Here is a 22,597-nt window from a genome sequence, read left to right on the forward strand (position 1 = left end):
TGGAGCACCTTCACTGTCCTATTCCAGAGGTTACCAGACTAACCACTAATTGGACCTAAATTGTCAATCACTTTCTGATCTGCTTACAGTATGAGGGCTGAAATGGAGAAGATTGTTTTGTTGTCTGATGGAGAGAGTACCTGCGAGCTGCAGCAGTACCTGTCTTCCCTGACAGATGACCAGGCAGGTTTTAATCTACACAACTCATAACACCCTGCACACAGACACTCATCTCAAACATTCATTTTACTACATCTTAAACATGCCTGTTACTAAACACATAATTATGCCTCCCATTGAGACACTAGATTTCCCAATCTAATGTTTTTGCGTCCTCTCCTCATAGCTGACCACTGTGGTCACTAACAGTGCGTTAAAGGGGAAGAATATTGGAGCCATGATCAAAGGCATATTCAAAGGTAAGCTAATGTGGGGTGCCACAAGCGATGAATGGTGTCTCACAGTGGTCCGACTGATGTCTGTTTCATACGGTGGTTAACTTATGCTCAGTGTGGTGTCTAGGTCATACATAAAAGCTCTCATCCGATGTTTACTGTGTGTGTGTGTGTGTGTGTGTGTGTGTGTGTGTGTGTGTGTGTGTGTGTGTGTGTGTGTGTGTGTGTGCTTTCTGTCAGGTTCTCCGCTCAGTGCTGCTGAGGGGACAAGCCGCAGACTTCTCCTGTACCAGCACTGCATCCCTCTGTGTGAGTCAGGTGATCTCCAGACGGAGGTGGTAGCAGACATCATTGGCCTGCTGATGCTGGAGGTAATGCTGGAGGCTTGATTGCGCCAGATGAGGTTCTTTTGCTTGGGTCAGAGGTTATGCAGTTTACATCTCAACCATACAGGCTGCTTTGGGCTCATACTGGGGATGGAAAGATGTAGTAGACTTGAGTACAGTATATTTTGGAGATACGGAAAGCACCCATAGAGAACTACAGTATGTCAATGCCTCAATTTTGTTTTCTTTTTATATCGATTTTGTCATTTAAGCACCACTAATGACTACTAGTTTAGACAAGGGTTTGGATTAAATCAAGCTTCATGTGGTCCTGTGGTCCTGTGTTACCTCCTTTGTAATTCTTGTTCATGTTTTCATCATAGACCCACAACCTGCCTGGCCCGTCTCTGGCACAACTGGCTTCCCTCTTTGTCGATGCCATCAAAGTGGGAAAAATGGGCAGTGGCAAATCCCTGGAGCTTTTCCCAACTGTGCTTACAGCACTGGCAGCCACAGAGACCCTCTCCTATGGGAAAGGTACAAAATAAATAAAAACATAAGTAATAACACTAACGCAAATTAACTAAATTTGTAAATAGTGAAGCTTTATTTCAAAGTATAAATCAACATGCAGGTATCCAATCTATTTCTAATCTAGTTTTGTTTTACCTCTGTGACCGAGAAACAATTGATGTGCATATTACAGCATAAGCCCCAACTGTGATACTCCAAAATAATATTGTATCAGTTCATGCCCCATCTAGCGCCGAAATATTGTTCTCTCCCTTCATATCCACAGGAGAGCTTAGTGGTGAAGAGTACAAGAAGCAACTTATCAACAGCCTCTGCTCTAGCAGGTAAGGGCGTTTGTGGTCTTGGATAGTTTAGGCAGCTATCTAGGAAATAAGCATTGAACAGCATAGGATGTGTGATTCATATCTGGACACATTCTCATCTTGGGGAGTCACTTTCACTATTTGTTTTATGCAACGTCATTTGGAGGCAATCCTCACTACACTAAGACATGCATGTGTTCTGTCCTCACAGATGGGATCCTCAATGTGTGATCCACCTGACCACCATGTTCAGGTAAGGCCAATGTATGACACACACACACACACACACACACACACACCCACCCACACCCACCCACACCCCCCCCGGTGGATTTCCCCTCATCCTCTGTTGCTTGCCTCTCTCTAGGGATGTGCCCTTGGCCCCAGAGGAGCTGCAGTTTTTGGTGGAGAAGGTGCTTCGGATGTTCCTCAAACTAGATCTGCAGGAGATCCCACCGCTGGTCTACCAACTCCTACTGCTGGCAGCTAAGGTGTGTGTGCGTGTGAGGCTGGTGTTTATGTACATGTTTGTGTGTCTCTATTGAATCACAGTAGGTGTAGAGGGCCATCCATCAATGAAGTTTACATAAGTTCAGGCGGGACACTTTAAGTCGAACGGTGACTGACAGCTGATCCACACGTAAGAAAAACATCATCACATGTCTCGGGACAAGGCTTAAAAACGCCACTGGCCATGAAAGTTCATTTGTTGGTTGTCCCACCCATTAGTTTGTATTTTATGTTGTTTAAACTTCAGACAGGTAGCTATACAGAGCGGATATTACCATTTATTTGGACATGATATGATTTTTTCCAATACTTTTTGGAAGCCCTGAAATAGGGGGAGTATGTTTAAAATATGTTGTACTTTCTAAATGGTGAAACCAATCTTCAAAAAAAACAACATTGAATTAAAGCTGAGAATCTCTGCTTTGATGCCATAGTAATTGTTTCATTTCAAATCCAAACTGAGCTAAAAGAACACAAAATGCTTCCTCTTTCCTTTACTTATGGAGGGCACTGTATTTGACCCCATAAATCCATAGTGCTCTGTGCTGTAGTTGTGTGTATTAGTCATAGCTTGGAGAAACAACCTCTTGTTTTTGTGTGTTTGTCTACCAGGGCTGTAAGAAGCAGGTCCTCGATGGAATCATTAGTTACTTTAGAGAGCAGGACCTTCGTCAGAAAGAAGAACAAAAAGATGGAGAGTAAGAGATCATTCTTGTACACAAATAAACTACATTGTGCCATTGTTATGTGGGAGCTCCCATGATGAGACAATTCTACTATATCTCCATAGCATCCTCCCCATTTATCTGTCCATCTATCCCCCTATTTACCCCCCCCCCTCGCTTTCTCTCTCAGGAGTATGGATGTAGAGGTTCAGTCCATCCCCCAGGACCAGCTGAGGCACGTGGAGGGTACTGCCATCCTGCACATCGTCTTTGCTGTGCGGTTAGACCATGAGCTGGGGAGGGAGTTCCTCAAAAGCCTCAAGGTAACTCATGCTCTCGCTCACTGTCTCACCCATCCTTTTGCTTTTAATTCCTAACTGAATTACAAATATATGCTAATTAAATGGCTGATTATGAGGGTGGTGATCAAAGGCGTGAAATCATCATACCACTGTTCAATAACAGTCTATGATGACCAAACTGCTGTGTGAACACTGTAACAAGTACTGTAAGTGTTTTCTGTGCTGTGCTTATGATCTGTATGGGGGGGGGGGTGTTCCATTCTCTGTAGACATCCCAGGGGGAGCTTTGTCCTTTCAGCATTGCTCTGCTGCTCTCAGTGGCCCGGATCCAGCGCTATGAGGAACAGGTAGGAACCATGCAGGAACGTCGGTCTGTGATTGAATATCTATGTTATTGAAATGAGACATTCATCCCTCTCTCTCTCCCTCTGTCCCATCCCTCCCTGGGTCTTGTAGGTGTTTGACCTCCTGAAGGGGGCGATCACCAAGAGCTTCAAGGATGAACAGCTACAGCAGGGGTCAAAGTTCCTGCAGGACCTGTTGCCTCAGCGCTGCAGCGTAGCTCAGATGATCCTGGACACGGTGAAGAACAGGTCCGTGGCCCCCTTAGGGTGTATATACACTACAGTACAAGTATAAGTATGTCAGGATGCCAGCCATTACTCGTCCCAAACCCCAAGAGCATAAAAAGTGTCCACCAGCGTGTGCCATGTGAGGTATTATTCAGTTATATAATTGTTTATTTCTGTCCAGAACCTCTTGTGCGATTGACTATAAGCATGTTTATACACTGTGTTGTAACTTCGGACACCCTGTCACCCCTTCAGTGTGTTTGGCTGGGACCACGTCACCCAGGGGCTCGTCCAGCTGGGCTTCATCCTCATGGACGCCTTCGGGCCCAAACCTGGGCCGTTTGGGAAGACTACCGAGGGGACCGCCACCACAGCCAAGACCCCCACCCAGCAGGCCTGTCGGCTGGGTGGCCAGGTCCTCTTAGAGGGCTTCAAGGTTGTACATTTACTTCCATCTACTTACCTTCTCAATTGAAGTATCGTGTCCCTTGATTGGGGGCTCTGAAATTGACAATTGCTTTTATTCATTTTTGCAGATGCATGAGCCAATCAGAGGTGAGATACTGGAGCAAGTCTTGAACCGATTGGTCACAAAGACTGCCTCGCCTGTGACTCATTTCCTAGGTAACAATTATTTTCACTGTATTTTCTTTCCTCTTGACCCATGCACATACAACTACTTTGATGCCTTTGTCTACCCCTGGGGCTCTTATCTAATAGTCCTAGACATCCACCTTTGCTGTCACATGTCCTATGCACTCAGTCTAAAAGACTGGGAGAGAACAATGCTATATAGATAACTGAATGTTCCACCTTGTCTCGTTTCTGTCTTGCATCATCAGACCTCCTCTCTGACATCGTCGTCTCTGCTCCCATGATCCTCCTGGAGTCGTCCTCCAAGGTGACAGAGACGTTTGACCACCTGTCCTACCTGCCCTTGGCTACAGTGCAGGGGCTGCTCAAGGCTGTACAGGTAACACACATATATACATATATATATATATATATATATATATATATATATATACACACACACACACACACACACACACACACAGGGATCCACTTCCCCCTTCTTCTCAATATGGCTGTATTTCTGCTAATCTTGCTTTGTGATGGATGATTGTACCCTTCCCACCCCTGCTCTCTCTCTCCTCCCCAGCCACTGCTGAAGGTCAGTATGTCCATGAAGGATGCTTTGATTCTGGTTCTCCGGAAGGCCATGTTCTCCAGGTAAGTTTTTCTCCCAGCTATCTAAAGCCTGCCAAAAGCCAGAGTCCTTGGTTATCATGTATACACTGGGTCTAGCTCTCACCCTACAGTATCAGCAGTTCTGAACATGGATAAGTCACGCTGACACAGTATATGACTTAGCTCTGTCACATGGTGCTGTTGATCTCATAGGGCCGGCAACATTAGACACTCCATTTATACTTGATCATCTTAATACAGGTGGTATTACTATTCAAACTCCATACCAGAGCATAAGCGGGTCTTGTATACAAATTAAGTTGAAAAAGCTCTGCTTAGAAGCGAAAGAAGATAATGAGAGACACCAGAAAATCCTTAGACTATTACGGTATGCAGCTAGCCTGTCGACATTCCAAACATATAGAAAGGAAACTCCTCCAAGTATTTCAATGTGGTTTGAAAAGTTGATGTACCTATTTCCCAAGGCCGTCTAGTGTTTTGAACAATAACCGTGACAATTTCAAGAGAGACTAGCTGGCGTTTGTACTGTTTGTATTTATGTAGGCCCTATACTAGCAGGTATGCTACAGCAAGGAATGGCTATCCCAGATATTTAATAGTAATACAATAATGAATCATGTATGAGTTGTGATAAAGTGACTCAGCTCCAGATATGACATGTAGGTCTTTGTTATTTAGTATGTGGTGGTATGTTATTGTATTGTACAGCTGAGGTAATATAGCCCCTCTCCTCTCCTCTCCCCCCTGTAGCCAGTTAGATGCAAGAAAGTCTGCGGTAACTGGCTTCCTGCTGCTGCTCAAGAACTTCCGGGTGCTGGGTAGCCTGGCCTCCAGCCAATCCAGCCAGGCTTATTCCTCTAGCCAGGTGTGTGTGGGCATGGGCGTGTGTGTGTGTGTGCACGGGCGTGGTGTGTGTGTGTGTAGTGAAGCAATGTTGTGAGAACATACAGTTTGTGCCTGCCTGATAACTGTCCTGCTGAACCCTGCTAGGTCCAGGTGGATGTTCACTCCCGCTACAACTCTGCTGCCAATGAGGCCTTCTGTCTGGAGATCCTGAGCAGCCTGCGCCGCTGTCTGGGCCAGCAGGCAGACGTACGGCTCATGTTGTACGAGGTCAGGCACTTTCAGCAGCTCATCACTATGGAAACCTTGTCTAAATAGTGAAAGAGTGACAGGCAACCGTTTACATAACGCTGTGTTCATGTGTTTAGAGTTTCAGACAGGACAAAAAGTAAGCTCCCGAATTTGAATTTCAAGTGATTAACCCTTGTAGTTTCCAGGCGGGATGAGCTGAGTTTCCAAGGAGCATGTGAACCATCACAAGATTCTCATATTTGCCTAATTCAGGGGTTCCATGATGTCCTCCGCCGCAACTCCCAACTAGCAAGCTCCATAATGCAGACCCTTCTCTCACAGGTGTGTGTGCCAGAATGTGCGTGATGGAGAATGATTGTCTGATTTTAGCAAATACGGTGTGTCATACTGGAATTTGACCTTGTTGGCTCTGTGTGTGTGTGTGTGTGTGTGTGTGTGTGTGTTCCTCCGTCCAGCTGAGGCGATACTATGAGCCGGAGCAGGACCTGCTGCCCCCAGTGAAGCTGGAGCCATGCATCAGCGCTCAGGGAGACCAAGTCTTCCTCCAGGAGCCTCTGGTACACCCTCTCTCATACATATGCTGTGTGTGTTTTTGTAATATAACCTCTTTTGTAATACAAGTCCCTCTTCCTCTCAGGCCCACCTTGTGAACTGTACAGTCCACTGCCTACTGTGGCACCAAGGCATGCGCCAGTCAGCCCGCCCCAACATCAGTGGGAGCGATGAAGAGGATGACGACGATGATGAAGAGGAGGGGGGATTTCAGGCTGAGCTGCAGACCATCCTAGAGAGCATGACGAAGCGCATGATCAAGAGTGAACTGGAGGACTTTGAGCTGGTGTGTATCAGTGGGACAGCAGTTTATTTCCAGGAATATAATCACATTATAGGGTCATATTGGGCTGGGTATCTATTGTAAAACCACAAAGATGATGTTTGAACCCTGGCTTGTTTAAACAGAAAAGTAATTTTCCCTAACCACTGATACAGGCAGGGGCAGGCTTACTTCAGTTGCCTTCATGCAATTTGGCTGAAATTTTACAAATGATCCTGTCGCATCTCTTTAAAGGTCTGTTTGGGGCCAGAAGGAACCTGAGGGCAACCTCTTGCTTGAGTGGTAGGAGTTCATGTTGTCTGAGATTATGTCATCTCTGTGCGACCTGCAGGACAAGTCAGCAGAGTTCTCCCTGGCATCCAGTGTTGGGGTGAAGAACAGTATATATGCTGTGCTGGTGATGGGAGTGTATGAGGTGCTCATCGAGTACAACTTCATCAAGGCCAACTACAGGTAACCATGATGACATACCGTCAAACTGGCTGTCTGAGAGTCGGAGAGACTCTCTCAATCCATACAATAAGCAATTGCTGTGTTCAACTCAATGTTTTTTGGAATATGGAAAGTGATATGCTACAGTGTGACACAGTTGACATCTTTGTGTGTATGCGTGTGTGTGTGTATTTGTGTGGTGCTCTTTGCAGTAAGGCCCGTTTTGAGGAGGTCCTGGACCTGTTCAATTGCTACCACAAGCTGTCTGAGATCCTCAAAGAGAAGTCTGGGAAGGGCCGTTCCTCTAGTAAAAGCCCTCGCAGTCTGCTGTCCATGGGCTTTGTGTCAACACTCCTCACCTCACTCTTCAGGTGTTTTAAAAGCTCCCACACATTCTAATAGATTGTAGTACATATTGATTGCAGTACCTGTAGTGTAAATCTTCCTTTGTAGTGTGTGTGTGTGTCTGTGTCTGTGTGCATACGTGTTTAGCCTGACAGAAACAGTAACTGACAATCTGTGTCGCTACAGAGACAGCACTCAGAGCAGAGAGGAGGCCCTGTCAGTGCTGCGCTCCAGTGGGGATTTCCTGCGTTACTCTGTGAGCGTGGCCCTGCAGAAAATCCAACAACTGGAGGAGACTGGACACACGGACGGTCCCGACGGACAGCATACAGACAAGACCTTCCGCCACCTCTGTGACATCACCAGGTCAGCTGTTCTTTGTGACATCACGTGGCACAGACGCTCTCTGTAACATCAGCATGTCAGGTATTCTCTCTGACATCATCTTGTCAGATTGACTTTGTGACATCACCTGGTCAGCTTTTCCTTGTGACGTCACAGAGACAATCTGACAAGGTGACATCACCTGGTCCGATTCTCTCTGTGACATGACTTCACCCAGTCAGCTATTCTATCACCGTGTCAGATTATTTTTGTGACATCATGTCAACGATTTTCTGTGACATCCCCTGGACAGGTTCTCTCTATGTTGATCTCTCTGTGACATCCATCACCTTTGTGACATAACAATGTCTGATTCCATCACCACTGTGACACTTTGTCAGACTCTTTAAGTTCTTTTTATTGTGTCATAAAAGACAAGTAAATATATCTATATATATTTTTTATTCATGACTTATCAATTCAGAAATCTTTTACACATCATGTTATCTTGTTTTCACCCTGGCCCCCCTCTGCCTACCCTAGTGTCCTGATGTGGCGGTACACCAACATCCCTAGGGCAGTGGAGGACGTAGGGCGGAAGGACAAGCGCTGCAGTGTGTCTCTGCTGTGTTTGGAAGGCCTGCTAAGGATCTTCAGCACTGGGCTGCAGCGCTACCCAGACAGGGTTGCCCAGCTCCTCTCCGCCATCGGTTAGAGACCCAAACCCAAACCCACACACACACACAAAAAACCTGCACAAACACACACATAAACACACACACACACACACACACACACACACACACACACACACACACACACACACACAACCTACACAAGCACACACACACTGCTCTCACTCCCAATGCTTCACATCAGGGAGCCCAGATTCTGACTCCAGATACTTTGAACTATTGCTTAAATTGTCTGTTGATGTTTATCATGGTTGAATGTTTGAATACTAAAGTTTGTGTAAAACAACCAATGAAAGGAGTTATTGTTAGAGGTCTAGTTTCAGAAGCCACTTCCTGGGGGTAACTTTGGCCTCAAATTCAATAGTTAGAAACAGATGTCCTGCTGTCACTTACATGCAATTTGCTTTCCTTTCAGACATCTCAGTGGAGGAGGAGGAGGCTGACGGGCCAGAGAACGCCAATGTCACAGAGAAGACCTTCTTCTACATTCGCCAGTTTCAGGTGCTACCACAATATCTGGGCATATTCCAGAATATTCTGTTGGAATGAGTCATAGAGTACTGTCACTGTACTGCACTGGATGCCAGGGTTACAATTAAGCTTCAGTTGTGAGGAAATGGTACCAGCGCCTCTGTGTTGCATACACAATGGTCTATAATGACAGTTACTAACCATTTCTATGATACAGTTGCCTGACTCAGAGGAAGAAATCATTTGTGAAATGATTTGCACCCAGCTCCTCATTGACCTGTATGTCTTTTACCATGTCCACAGAGGGCGCTGTTCACCCAGCTGAGTGGAGGAGAGGAGGATTTCCACAGCAAAGAGGCTCAGCTACTGGTCAACATCCTGAGTGTGCTCTCACGCCAGCTTAATCCCTCTTCCCAGCAGGTAGGTGGCCTCTGAAGTGCACTTCATAAGGCCATGAGGACTCGTGGAATGTACTAGAAGGACTCAAGTTAATTTTGTCTCTCTCCCTCTCACGAACAGTTTGTTCAGATGATTACCTGGACGGTGAAAATCTGCAAGGAGACCAGCTTCGGTGAGTAGACAGGTTAACAACCCTTGAGCCCTTGAACAATCAAACAGATGCATTTTAGAAGCACCTGACAAGCTGACACATTTAGCCATTTGAATCCTGTCACAACAAACCCCTGTAATTTGAATATGAATGGTTTTCAGTAAACACTGCTGTTGAGAGTGCTGTATTGAACATGAAACAGGATCTCGTTTTACATGTATATCGATCAGTCTCTCCATCCCTCATTCCCTCCCTCTCTTATCTTTTTCCAGAGGATGTTGCATTCTGTAAGGGCCTTCTCTCCCTGCTCTTCTGTCTCCATGTGTTCTATAAGAGTCCAGTCAGCCTGTTGTTGGAACTCTGTCAGGACATACACTGCCAGCTGGGAGACATCGACCAGGTACAGACCACTACTGACCGCACAGTGACCGACAGGCAACCCTCTCTGAGACCAGCCATCTGCAAATGATGGTCAGGAAGTGAAATGGCAGTGCTCTTTTTCCACCACTTCAGTAATTTCCTTGACTTCTCAATTGTGATTTGTATTCTTCCTAAAACAGGATTTGGAGGTGGAGAAGCAGTCTCACTTCGCCATCGTCAACATGAAGACGGCTGCGCCTATAACAGTGAGTGGTGTTCAAGCCCCTTAGCCTTGACAATGGAAAGTGTTTCTGTGTTGCCTAATTCCAAACCGAGTCTCGATCTCAATCAACATACAGTAGCGTGAGTGTACACATCCATGTGGTGTTCCTCCCCTTCTTCTGCCAGGTCTTGGTTCTGTCTCAGGTGGGGAAAGTACTGGACGAGGTGGACTGGCTGATAGCCAAGAAGAGAGGCCAGTTACATCCTGACAAGTTGAGCTCTGGTAGGAACCACACAGCATCCTCAATTCTACAACTAGGAGAATGAAGGAGAGGGATTCCTTTGTGACCTGTTTGTTGTCTGTCTTACGGCATGAGTCTGTCCATCTGTGTGCAGTGTGTGTGTTTGTGTCTGTCCTTCATCTGCCTGCCTGTGTGTGTAGGTGAGGCCACTCAGATAGCAGGCCAACAGGACCCAGTGGAGAAGGCAGTGACGCTGCAGCTGGGGACCCTCCTGACAGCCCTGAATGAGCTGGTCCAGACAGCCCTGTTCCCTGGGGTCTGCACCGACACACTGCTGAGAGAGCTGAGCCGCACTTACACCATCCTCACCACCCTGGTCAAATACGTAAGTCTGACTTACCTACGCCATCCACACAGCTGTTCTTAAATACATAAGTCTGACTTACCTACGCCATCCACACAGCTGTGGTTAAATACATAAGTCTGACTTACCTACACCATCCACACAGCTCTGGGCGAATACATAAGTCTGACTTACCTACACCATCCACACTCTGAAGCTCTGGTCAAATACACTACTCTCGGAACTGCACTCTCCTACTCTATCCTCTATAATGAATAACTTGTTATTTTTTCTTGTTCTTGTTTCAGTACATCCAGCTGTACTCAGGCCAGCAGGGTCTGCTACCAGCACGCCTGGAGAAGCTGGTGAGTCTGACTACACTCTCTTGATTGTATCTCACAATGCACAATAAATAAGTTAGCCTGCCAACTTTGGAAAACACTCAGAGATTTTAAGATGAACTCAAAGTTCATCTTAAAAGAGGACTAACCCATTATGTTTATTCAGGTCAAACTGTCTGGGTCTCACCTGACTCCACAATGCTACTCCTTCATCAGCTACGTGCAGGTGTAGTATGGTCTTATTTATCAGACGGAACTAAATGTCCTCCTGAACACATGCAGCTGGTTTGGAATTGAACATTAATGTTCTTTATATTCTGTGTTCTCCTACAGAATGGAGAGATGAATGGTGGGGGAGGTGCAGACGATAAGAAGAAGAAGAAGAAAAAGGATGAGGCCACTGCTGCAGTCTCTGTAATGAATGAATTGATTAATAGGGGAAATGAGAACACATTTGTCTGCACATAAATGTTCTTGGCATCATAAAGCTGCTGCATCACCACAAAACAGATTGTTCAAACTAAATATAGTGTGAACTGCTAATCAATATCATGGTAAAAGAGAAAAGGGTCTGATGGGGTGGTGGGTGTACAGTAGGGAGCATGCGGGTAGATTGGGTAAAATATATATATATTAAAAAAAAAAAGTTTCTGTTACATTTACAAAGAAATGTCAGACGACTTGAGGTAATATTTGAAACCTTGAGGCGATCTACACTCTTCTCCCAGGCCAAGTTCCTGCGTGAGACCAAGGCCGTTCCCAACCTGATCTTCAGTATCGAACAGTACGAGAAATACCTCATCGCCCTTTCTAAGAAATCAAAGGTACGTGTGGCCGGCAGGATTGTCTCAAGGTCGTAAACAAAGGGCTTTCACCAAGCGTAAAGCAAGACAGAACAAGACCTCACAGAATAAAATATAACATGTTTGCTTTATTGTAGCTCATGTTTTTCGTTGACCTTTATTCTGATGTACAAAGCAGCCAGTGTCCCTTCTGGCTTTAAAGAGACATGGGAGGCAAAGAGAAATCCATTCTGTCTGTCGCAGGTGAACCTGATGCAGTACATGAAGCTGAGTACCTCTAGAGATTTCCGCATCAACGCAGCCACTCTGGATGCAGCCTTGCAGGAGCAGGACAACAGCCAGCAGGTCAGCATCATCCCATTCATTCTCTCTATATCCAGTTTCCAAAATACATTCATCCAAATCCCTTCCACTCACAACTCCCTTGTTCACTCTACTGACTGACACCAGTGGAGGCTGGTGGAAGTAGAAATTCGAGAACAGGCTCATGTAACGGTATCAGCCCGTCCTCACGATTTCTACCTCCACCAGCCTCCCCTGATTTACACAGTATATCCTTTCTTTGGGTTTTCAATATCTGTATCAGCTCAGATGTGCCAAGTTCAAGGCAGTCATTTGTCCATTGTCTGTCGCAGAGCAAGGTGGTTTCAGGAACATGTAAGAGCAAGGTTAGGACAGGTGTGTGTAAGTGCTGGTTGATGTCTCTCCCCCCTATAGACCCCAGTCTCCCAGGAGACAGAGGAGAGCCAGGAGCCCAAGAAGAAGAAGAAGAGGAAGCAGTGAGGAGGCATCATCCTTCTCCACCCCTCTCAGTCCGCTCCCCTCTGAACCAGGCTGGAGGTGGCTTCCTCCCCGCTTGCATCAGGTGGGCTCAGATCAGTGGCTGGGCTGGGGAATAGAGCTGCTCTGGAAGACCAACGTATCCCACGCTGCACTGCACCAGAGAAGAGTGGTCCATCTTGTTATCTTCCTTTCCCCAAAGAGCCTTTGGTGATGTCGATGATCTGGTATATGTCCAAGGCCTCACCTGCAGAAAAGTAAATGTGTAATGTTATGATAGGTACATAATGCACTGGGAAAAAGATATTGTTTTGTATTGTGTTATTACATCATATTGGTCCCAATTTTGCTGAGCAGACGTAGAGAGCACACAATATTTCCTGTTGTATTTATTCATTTATGGAAACATTTCCCTTTGTATTTGAAAATATTATGTTTGTGTTTTTTTGTATTTAATGTTTTACTTGTTGTATGAGTTACCATCTCTTCATTTCCAGTAAACACTAATGAATTAACCTGGTATCAGTCATTTGTTCTAGTGTCTTGAATGAGCTGATGTGTAAAGGCAATAAAAAGTGAATAAAATCCTGAAAGGAAATGTCCTATGATTTCCATCACACACTTCATAAGCCCCTGGATACAAGAATAAGTACAACTTCATACATCACACCGTGACATCCACCAGACTGACAGACAGTATGGCAAGGTAACTGATGACTACTAGACCAGTGCTGGGCTCACCCTGTGGTAGGCCATATTTGCGCTCCAGCCCTGTGGGGTTGGAGGGGGTCACACAGTCCATGGTCACCTCCTTCCTCAGACACTGGTCAATGTCCACTGCGCTGAAGAAGGCCACAGACTGAGGCAGGTCCTGCATGCCCAGTGCATGGGAAAACATACACCTGCAGAATACAGGGACACAGAAATACATTCATTGACATGAGTTGACTGGGTCAATGCAGGCTCCACCACATTACAGTTCTTACAATTATGAGAAGAATTCTAAGTCTAAATACAAACAGTGTAAATTACATGATGAATTTACAATTACACTAGTCATTCTAGTGCTGACTGTATTAACAGATTTCAGGGCTAGTGGTCATGAGATACTGACCGTGTTAGCAGGTTGGTGATTTGCAGGGCCAGCGCTGCGCGGTGACGGTCTTCGCTGCGGACCAGGTAGCGCACCTCGTCATGGATGCTGATGCAGAAGCGGCCGTCGATGTCGTGCTCCTCAAAGAGCCAACGCATGGCCACCAACATCAGATGGAGGTAGTCCACCGCTGAACTCTGGACCACCCAGTTCACCCTGCTAGTAATGAACTGACATAGGTGCACAAAAACACCAGACTATTTATCAATAAATCTACATCATGTGCGTGCGTGCATGCATGTCTTATCTTGAGCCTGTGAGTGAGCTGTGTGTGTGCGCACACTTGTGTGTCAGTCTACATGACATGTCTATCCTGTGTGGCCACCTCACCTCGTCCTGGACAGCCTGGGGTTCCAAGGCTCTGCTGATCCTGCAGCCCAGGACAGGGGTGGCCGGCTGGGGTGAGTGGGCAATGCTCTCCAGCTTATTGAACATCTCTGATTCTGTACCTCCAAACCACAGACGCTGGCCCGCCAAATCCCACCTCTTCCGACGAGAGCTGAAGGAAAAAACGAGAGAGAGAGTGAGAGAAAGTAAAAAATAGTGAATAAAACAAGCTTTGAGTTAACGAAAAAAACTGGGGAAATGATTGGGATCAGGCTTTCAAGTGTTGCTCGCTCCCTCACCTCTGGGATACTGTTCTACTGATCCTGCGCAGCTCCTGCAGGGAGACGCTCCCATTCTCATCCCTCTCCACATCCACACCCAACTCATTCACCAGCCACTCACCCTCCTCAGACAGACGATACCTGAAAAACACACAATGTAACTACTCATGGCTGGCATGTAGCTAAACTACCTTGTCTTGGACAACCACACAGAGAAATTGACATGCATACCATACTATGTCCTAACTACACATACATCGTATTAAAGGGATAGTTCACCCAAACTATAAAATCACATATTTGGTTCCTTACACTGAAAGGAGTCACAAGGACAGACTCCATTATTTGGTTCTGTTTATCTGGGTACTGTAACTAACAGCTAATTGTTTTTTACCGAAACCCAATGCAATTCAACAGACCCTAAGTTAACATGTTTGAAATGTCATGCTCAAATCAACAAAAATTTTATGACTTGGGCATGAAATTTAAAACATGCTAACTTAGGGTCCTTTGACTTACATTGGATTTTGGAAAGAAATGCTTAAAAAAAAAAACTAAAACAATTATCTGTTAGTTGCAGTTCCCAGATAAACAAAACCAAAGTGTTGATTGAAGTTTGTCCTTGTCCATAGACTAATTTCAGGGTAAGGAACCAAATACGTATGTGATTTTGTAAATTGAATAAACTATCCCTTTAATCTATAAATCTAATTGAATATATCTGTACCTGCGTAGGCCCTTTGTGAGGGCGTACATCTGCCTGGCCTTGTCGGCAGCCTCTGGTTGGCTGAGTCGGTGGTTGAACTGCATGAGCAGCCGCTCGGCGAAGGGCTGCCCGGCACCATAGATGCGTCCGTAGTTGAAGACCTTGGCATGCTCGCGGCTGATGCCCACCATGTCGGCCGTCTTGCTGTGCAGGTCTGTGCCCTGGCTCTTTTTCCCCTGTAGGGTCATCCAGCCAAACGCTGTGCAGCCTGCACACAAAGTAACAGATACATACAGGTTGAGTTTATAACTGTCAAAAGATCTTGTCAACAGTCTTTTCAAACTAGTTTGTATTCTGATTAGGATAAAATTACCTCAGAGAACCTTTGGTGCCAACATGGCACCCATCGACATTAATACTTCTCACCGTGCATGCCAGCGAAGTGGGCCTCTCCAAGCATGGCAGCGATCCACAGCTCCTGGGAGTCCACGTCTGCCCCCACCAGGTGGTACCCCGGGGGCACCTGCACCATGGCCTTCAGCTCACTACCCACCCGGTCCCGCTGCAGAGGTCAAGCATACAGTACACACACAATTCCTACATCAATGGTTCCCCTACGATAAACCCTCTGGACTTTTTTGTTCTATTTTGCTTCAATATAAATGCTTATTTTCCACATCCCTAGGCAGTGATTTGGAGGGGCCCTGCCTCTTACCCGAGCGTTGCTGGCAGTCAACCATGTTGGCTCCACAGCCCTACGGGTGACGGTTCCTGCGGTGATGACCTGAGGCAAGATGGCGCCATACTGTCCCTCTTCATCATACTCCTCATGCCTTAGAGAGACGGGATACATGGATTGAGAATCCAGTGCCAGGAAGTAGTGGATAAAGTTTCTCTTGTGTCTAAGTCTACAACAGTCAATTTATATAATCATACAATGTTCAGTACAACTGAGGAGATGATCAGGTTAAATACAGACCTGCTCACAGTGCGAGGGAGCTCTCCCTTCCGCAGCCACACCACCTTCTGAGAGCTGCCAAGAGACACAACAGACAAGTGAACTGTATTTCAGCCCACATCTTTTTCATAAAGAACCAATATTAACAGAGATCAATCATTAAACTAGGTTACTATCTGTCCGTAGCATAGCCTGATAGGTACCTGACGCGTTTATGAGCGTTCCTCCAGAATGAGATCATTTTGTTGATCTCCAGAGCGCGTGTGGCATTGGTGCCCCCCCTCCCTGCTCCCAGGGTGCCATCCTCCATCTTGGACAGGAAGTCCTTTGAAAACGGGCTTCCCACATTGTTGGCATTTCCATCCTGCATCACAAACCATATGTCAAGAGTTTATATATCTTTTCTACAGGCAAACAACAATCTGTTCTGCACATGTAAATTAGGTCAGCATGACACACATAAATTCATGTACCTTGTGAGGGAGTTTGAAAAACCAGCACCCTGGGATGTTGACGTTGTTGTGAGGTCCGTTTCCATGGTGATAAGGGCAGTCACTCTCGCCTGGTAGAGACTGTACATCCTGAGGCTGCTTGTAAAAATGCACACAATATGTCACACAACACATTAAATCAGATGGATTATTCAACTAATACCTGTCAAGTGAGAGTTTCACCTTGTTTCTCCTCGTAGCTCCATTCTCCTCCTCTGACACACTCTCCAGGCGACTCAGCTCCTCCACCTACAAGTGGACATAGGAAACACAACTGTTTACCATCTGTCGGGAAAGGAGGAGGGTGTGTTGGAATAGAATTCCAATTAGAGAAGACAGTAAACCCTTTATTCTCTATGACACAGTAACCATAGCCTTTCAGTTCAGAGGTGTCACGAAGAAAGACACATCCTGGGAGGCTGTGAGTGACAGGCTCTTACCTTCTGCCACACCGTGGTGTCCGTCAACATGAGGTCATCAGAGGGGCCGCTATCCAGACAATGAGGCTGCTCTTTTCCTCTCTGGTCACAGTACTCTCTGTGCACACACTCAATGGCTCTGGGAGTCCAGATAACCAATGGTAAATGTGTGTGTATACAAGAAAACACAAACACATTGATCCATATTCAATGGATCCTCACAAACCATTGATAAACACTTACATCCAGTCAGTACTGAGACACGTTCCTCTGGGTTCATGTCATCCAGAACTAGCTTCATAACAGTCCTTCCCAGCTAGTGTGTCCCATTGTTCCAGAGCATACCCCTGTTTCCCTGTGTCTCTACCTCTGTGTTCCCCACCTGAGCTGTGTGCTAGGCTAGTTGTACCTGTGGGGGCACAGAGGGCCAGTGCTGTCCTCCTCCTCCTGATCCTCCAGGTTGTCCTTGCGGCCAGGGACCAGGTAGCCCCAGCCGTGCTGCTCTGTGTAGTGCAGGGGGAAGCCGTCCCACATCAACCCCATCAGCTTAGGAGTCACCCTCATCTGTAGACTGATCAGGCTGGCCCCAGGGGACCAGCTCTCCTCCTCAGACATCTTCACACACAACTTACGGTACCAGCTGACAGGCAGGGAGAGAGGGAGGAGTGAGAGGAGAAAGAAGAATGTTACAAAGAGGGAGATGGGGGGGGGGGGGCTCCTTTCCAAGAGCAGGGGTGCAGAAGCCCAAAACACAAATACTTTGAATGAGTGTGTGGGTGAGTAGGTTATTATAGGATATCATATCACAGCACTAATCCAAGATGTCAGTCAAGTGTCTAATAACAGTATGCAACATGGAGCTCCATAAAGGGGGCTGAGCTCACCCAGGATGCCCAGGCAGGTGCTGTCTCCTCTTGGGCAGCCGGCTCACAGTCTCCTTCAGCTTCTCCAGAGCCACCCTACTGGGGCAGGGGCCAGCCATCTCCTCCTCAGACGGCGGACCTGGATCTGACGTCACAACAACAGGACTGCTAAGTGACAGAAAGTAACTGATGCAGTAACTACAGGACAAAGACAAAACAGTGTATTAGGACAGAAGAGCCCTGTGGTAGACCTAGTCCTAGTTCTCATCCCTGTTCTAATTCTGCTCTAGTCGGGAGTTTGAGCTCCTACCCTCATCCCAGTCGGTCAGCGGAGTGCTGGTTGCTGGCTCTGCCTCAGCATTGGAGCGCTTCTTCTTGCTGACTGGCACCTTTTTCTGTTTGAACTCCTGGATATCCCACTCCAGATCCCACAGCCAAGGGTCCTCCTTGTACCTTACAGAGATAAAATTCATCATTGTTAAGACATAACAAAAATCACTCAGACACGAGCACACACACAAGCATACAGGCATGCGCACACGCATACACAGACACAGACACACTCTTTCACCTCTCGTCCTGCAGCAGTTGGCACGCATCGTCTGCTAAACTCATCAGAGACTTCTTCATCTCCCTCTGTAGCTCCTCAAATGTGTCCTGCGAATCCTCGAGGTACCGCCCCCAGTTCTGATTGACAGGCAGGTAGCTCACACCCATCTCCAACATCCCTGCAAATGTCACTGGATGGGGGCACCTGTGGAATGGGAAGGGAGGGACAGTGATAAGTTGAGATAAGTAGATTCCTATTGACTGGAAGCTGTAAGGGGAGGTGGCTGCTAAGATGATAAAATTAAGCTTAAGTAAGTAAAAAAAGATCACTGTGGGGCTGACCTCTCCATGAAGAGGGGCAGCTGTTCAGAAAACACCTGGTGAGTGGCCTGGACGTCCAGTGCGCAGTACTGCATTAGCTCCTGCAGGGGGCAGCAAAGGACTAAGTTCAGTGAATGATTAGAGTTCCTTAATTTGGCCACATAGAAACACATACTCCTTTACTCTTTCCATCATGACAATGTATCTAAAAGAATCATGTTTTACAGAAGTCACAGATACATTTCCATTTGACCCTTCCAGGATAATAAGCTTTGTAACTTGAACTTTAAATTGAAAAGAGGAACACTTTTTAAACCCATCCTATGAAATCACTTGTCATGAAGGACAGGGCATAAGGAAAGGAGGCAACTTAAGATCTTATGACGTGACCAATGATAATTGGCAGAGACAAGATTTTCATCAACCTCTGACCTGGAAATTGTTCCTGACATCAGCCATGCTGCCCTTCACAAAGATCTCTTTGGCCTCTTTCTTCAGCGGGTCCCCTCCAACATACAGAGCATGGACATCAACCAGGTTATTGATGCTGCTGATATCTACCCAGTCCCAGGAACCCATCTACAGACAAATACATTTCACCAAAAACAAACATTTAAACATTAACCATCTGGTAGCCTTGGTTTCTTGAAGGAGAAAATGAGTTATGATGATTGCATCCCATGTGATGATAGCTCTTGTAACCAACAGTAGTAAACAGCTCTCTGCAACTTTCTCTTGTAAAGTCATTAGAGAAGGGCACCTACCATGGGACCTTCTTTGCGCCTGCCCACTTTCTTCATGTGCTGTTTGACCTCCTGGAGGCCCTGCTTCTTGCCGTGCTTGTTGGCCATCCACAGTGTGCGCTGGAACCCGGTCAGCCCAGAGATGGCCATGTGGAGACTCATAGTGTCTAGGAAACGCACCTTAGAACCCTGTGGTAAAGAGAATATATTCGCTCTAGAGTCAAGAAGAAAGACAGAAAGCTTGCATACTGTTCATGAACCGTAATCACACAGAGAGGGGATATGTTTATGCAGGAAGCAAAAGCTGGTTAAAAGACTAGGGCAGAGGGAGTCGCTGTGACCCTGTGAACACTCACCTTTAACAGGTACTGCTCCTTGATGTGAGCACGGTCAAAGCTGACGTTGTGGCCCACTATCAGCCTCTCCTTCCACTGCCTCCCAGGTGGGTGGGCTGAGTTGGCAGGGGTCTCCAGAGGGATGAGGTCACTCAGGGTCAGCTGACTGGACCAGGAGTATCTCTCCTCAATCAGCCGCTGACTGCACCATGAGTACCTGGCGAGGAAGCACACAGGCAGATGGAATTGCAGATTGAGACAAGGCCCAAAACTGAAAGAATAAACATTATTAACTACAACTAACCACATTTTCAATACAAGAAATATTGTAGTTTTATTTATGTTTCCAGTCTATAGCTGACATGGTAAATACGTAGTAAATACATCAACAACTATGATGAAACAGAGTGGTAAAATCCTCTCCAGCATTGTCTAACAGCCTCTGAGGGGGCTTGGATCTCTCCCTCACCAGGCAGTGGGGGACACAGCGACAGCCAGGGTGGGACAGTGTCCCTCTGCCATGCACACCTCCACGTCAAACACCACACCCGGCTCCTCTGGGAAGTCCACCCTGCTGTGCTCCCCATCTGGCCCATAACGTATCCAGCCCACCTCCCAGACCCAATCCTGGGGCATGGGGGGCAGCTGGGCCTGCTGGAGCTGACTGGCAGCCTCCAGGTAGGGCAGGCTCTGTTTCTGAGCCAGCACACGGAAGTGCCCATCAATGTCCTTGCCATACATCTGGGGCAGCTTCAGCTCCACATCAGGCAGAAGTGAGGCCTCCTTCCCCCACAGCTGATGCCTCTGCAGGTGCTTGATGCTCCGCTCCACCTCCTCCTCACCATACTCCTGCTGCAAACCACGGAAGATCTGCTCCTGCAGGTTCCTTGACAGCATCTGGATGTTTAGGGGGTTCAGACGAGTCTCTGGGGAAGCCTGGCCCTGGAGTGAAAGAGGTTGGGTAGAGTAGGAGGAGCGTAGCCCCATCCATAGGGCAGAGGAGAGAGGCCTCCGCAAGGGAGAGTGCAGAAGATGCTGCATAGTCTCTCAAGGTCTTGTCAGCTGTGCCAACCTTTGGGTTTGGTCAACATTATGATGAAAGCTGGATACAGAAAGAGGCACAGACAGGAGAGGTCTCCTTTATTACTGGCTAATTTTCTGAGTGAACACAATTTGTCTACTTGTCAGATGCAACTAACAATCAATGTCAATATAAAGCAATCATCATTCAGCATACATAGAGATAATATATCTAGCTGTATAAACACATATCCCCTTGCACAACAACTTTAGCTGAAGTCATACTATTATTCGCACCTATGTTTGCACGTGGCAAACCTAGTGATAGGTTACTAAGGGCATTGCCGAAAGATACATACATAACTAGAAGCGAATGGGTTAGTAACATCAAAAATGAAGATTCTTTACCAAATTGAGATTACTGTCCCACGCGTACGTCAATGTGACATGTAAACAATGAGTTTCCGGATGTCGATAATCACACCGACTAGCCAGCCAGCGCCATCCAGTGGCAGGGCTGACCTGAACTTTTCATACATGATGTACCGGTAAGTGTTTTTCTTTTTACTAAAGCGTTAGAAATGTTTAATAAAAATGATCCACATTGATACAATATAGCATCATGTAATATGTAGTATATAACATCAGTATTTTCCAAGGTGCTACATTGGCCGCGTGGCCTAATGGATAAGGCGTCTGACTTCGAATCAGAAGATTGCAGGTTCGAGTCCTGCCGCGGTCGATTTTTTTTAGCGATTGTGAGTGAGGAATTTCGCTGGAAGAGGACAGTTCACATGTCAACCCGATATACTATCTCGACGAAATAGCAATTATCTTTCATGAAGACACGATTTGTTCGCGGAATAGGTTTACTCCATGTGTTTTCAGAACGTGTTTACTGGCCGCGTGGCCTAATGGATAAGGCGTCTGACTTCGAATCAGAAGATTGCAGGTTCGAGTCCTGCCGCGGTCGAGTTTTTAGGGATCGTGACTGAGGAAACTAGCCGGAAGAGGCGACATTTCAATTTGTGCACAGATCAAAATGATCATCAAAGATTTGATTTGATCCCATATCAGTGGTTCACATATCAATTCTCTTACAGATTTTATAACAATTCTGATTGTAAATTATACACTCACTGAACACTTTATTAGGAACACCTGTACACCTTCTCATGGTGGAGGTGGTGTAATGGCGTGGGGAATGTTTTCTTGGCACACTTTGGGCCCGTTAATACCATTTAATCATCGCTTGAATGTCACAGCCTATTTGAGTATTGTTGCTGACGATGTGCATCCCTTCATGGCCACAATTTACCCATCTTCTAATGGCTACTTCCAGCATGATAATGCACCTTGTCACAAAGCAAAAGTCGTCTCAAACTGGTTTCATGAACATGACAATGAGTTCAATGTTCTTCAGTGGCCTTCCCAGTCACCGGAGCTGAATCCAATAGAACACCTTTGGGATGTTGTAGAACGGGAGATGTGAAAGTTTGCATTGTGGCTTAATCATTCCAGTTCTTTTAAATCCATGAGGGGGACTAGACAACTTCTAGGACAAGAATAGGGAATTGCAAACGTAAGAACCTGCAGCGAAAGAATTTCACAGTGCAAAACAATCTGACAGTAAATTACCTTAATATTCTAAAATGGCAATTCATCTTTGGCTTACGGGGAAAATAAGACATTCTACATTCAAACTATATAGCCTAATTTGCAGCATAGAAAGAATAGACCTGATTAAATGTTGACCACATAATGTCTTGCAGTGG

The 22,597-nt window shown here is 46.3% G+C and overlaps 2 protein-coding genes across 3 annotated transcripts; one reads left to right on the plus strand and one right to left on the minus strand.

The window, feature by feature from the left end:
- Positions 1 to 102: 102 nt before the first annotated feature.
- Positions 103 to 12,711, plus strand: fanci (FA complementation group I; the record flags this gene model as incomplete). The annotated part of the gene is made up of 37 exons (XM_083666468.1): positions 103 to 183; positions 347 to 419; positions 636 to 766; positions 1,105 to 1,258; positions 1,521 to 1,578; positions 1,769 to 1,810; positions 1,925 to 2,048; positions 2,680 to 2,765; positions 2,923 to 3,055; positions 3,304 to 3,381; positions 3,491 to 3,627; positions 3,862 to 4,042; positions 4,143 to 4,230; positions 4,449 to 4,579; positions 4,769 to 4,839; positions 5,569 to 5,683; positions 5,809 to 5,931; positions 6,166 to 6,234; positions 6,369 to 6,470; positions 6,551 to 6,751; positions 7,080 to 7,201; positions 7,393 to 7,551; positions 7,712 to 7,891; positions 8,393 to 8,559; positions 8,960 to 9,045; positions 9,319 to 9,435; positions 9,535 to 9,586; positions 9,838 to 9,965; positions 10,126 to 10,191; positions 10,334 to 10,430; positions 10,590 to 10,774; positions 11,041 to 11,097; positions 11,240 to 11,299; positions 11,407 to 11,487; positions 11,802 to 11,897; positions 12,120 to 12,221; positions 12,594 to 12,711. 37 exons carry the CDS (start codon positions 103 to 105, stop codon positions 12,657 to 12,659), a joined length of 3,999 nt encoding a protein of 1,332 aa, XP_083522594.1. The 3' UTR covers positions 12,660 to 12,711.
- Positions 12,337 to 21,283, minus strand: polg (polymerase (DNA directed), gamma). 2 transcript variants are annotated; one of them, XM_083667003.1, is made up of 23 exons: positions 21,231 to 21,283; positions 20,272 to 20,904; positions 19,824 to 20,019; positions 19,489 to 19,656; positions 19,157 to 19,303; positions 18,746 to 18,825; positions 18,426 to 18,608; positions 18,165 to 18,307; positions 17,876 to 17,999; positions 17,401 to 17,631; positions 17,013 to 17,130; positions 16,756 to 16,821; positions 16,555 to 16,668; positions 16,285 to 16,445; positions 16,103 to 16,156; positions 15,839 to 15,956; positions 15,550 to 15,685; positions 15,145 to 15,391; positions 14,436 to 14,558; positions 14,140 to 14,308; positions 13,771 to 13,979; positions 13,398 to 13,558; positions 12,337 to 12,903 (listed from the first exon to the last, which is right to left on the minus strand). In XM_083667003.1, the coding sequence occupies exons 2-23, from the start codon at positions 20,841 to 20,843 to the stop codon at positions 12,839 to 12,841; spliced, it is 3,585 nt and encodes a 1,194-aa protein (XP_083523129.1). In that variant the 5' UTR covers positions 20,844 to 20,904; positions 21,231 to 21,283; the 3' UTR covers positions 12,337 to 12,838. The 2 variants fall into 2 exon arrangements, 1 of the variants encoding a protein (XP_083523129.1); XR_014554151.1 differs by lacking the exon at positions 12,337 to 12,903 and having other exon boundaries at positions 13,423 to 13,558; positions 13,771 to 13,968.
- Positions 21,284 to 22,597: the final 1,314 nt, after the last annotated feature.

Source organism: Argentina silus (assembly GCF_951799395.1).
Source record: "Argentina silus genome assembly, chromosome: 3".
NCBI lineage: Eukaryota > Metazoa > Chordata > Actinopteri > Argentiniformes > Argentinidae > Argentina > Argentina silus.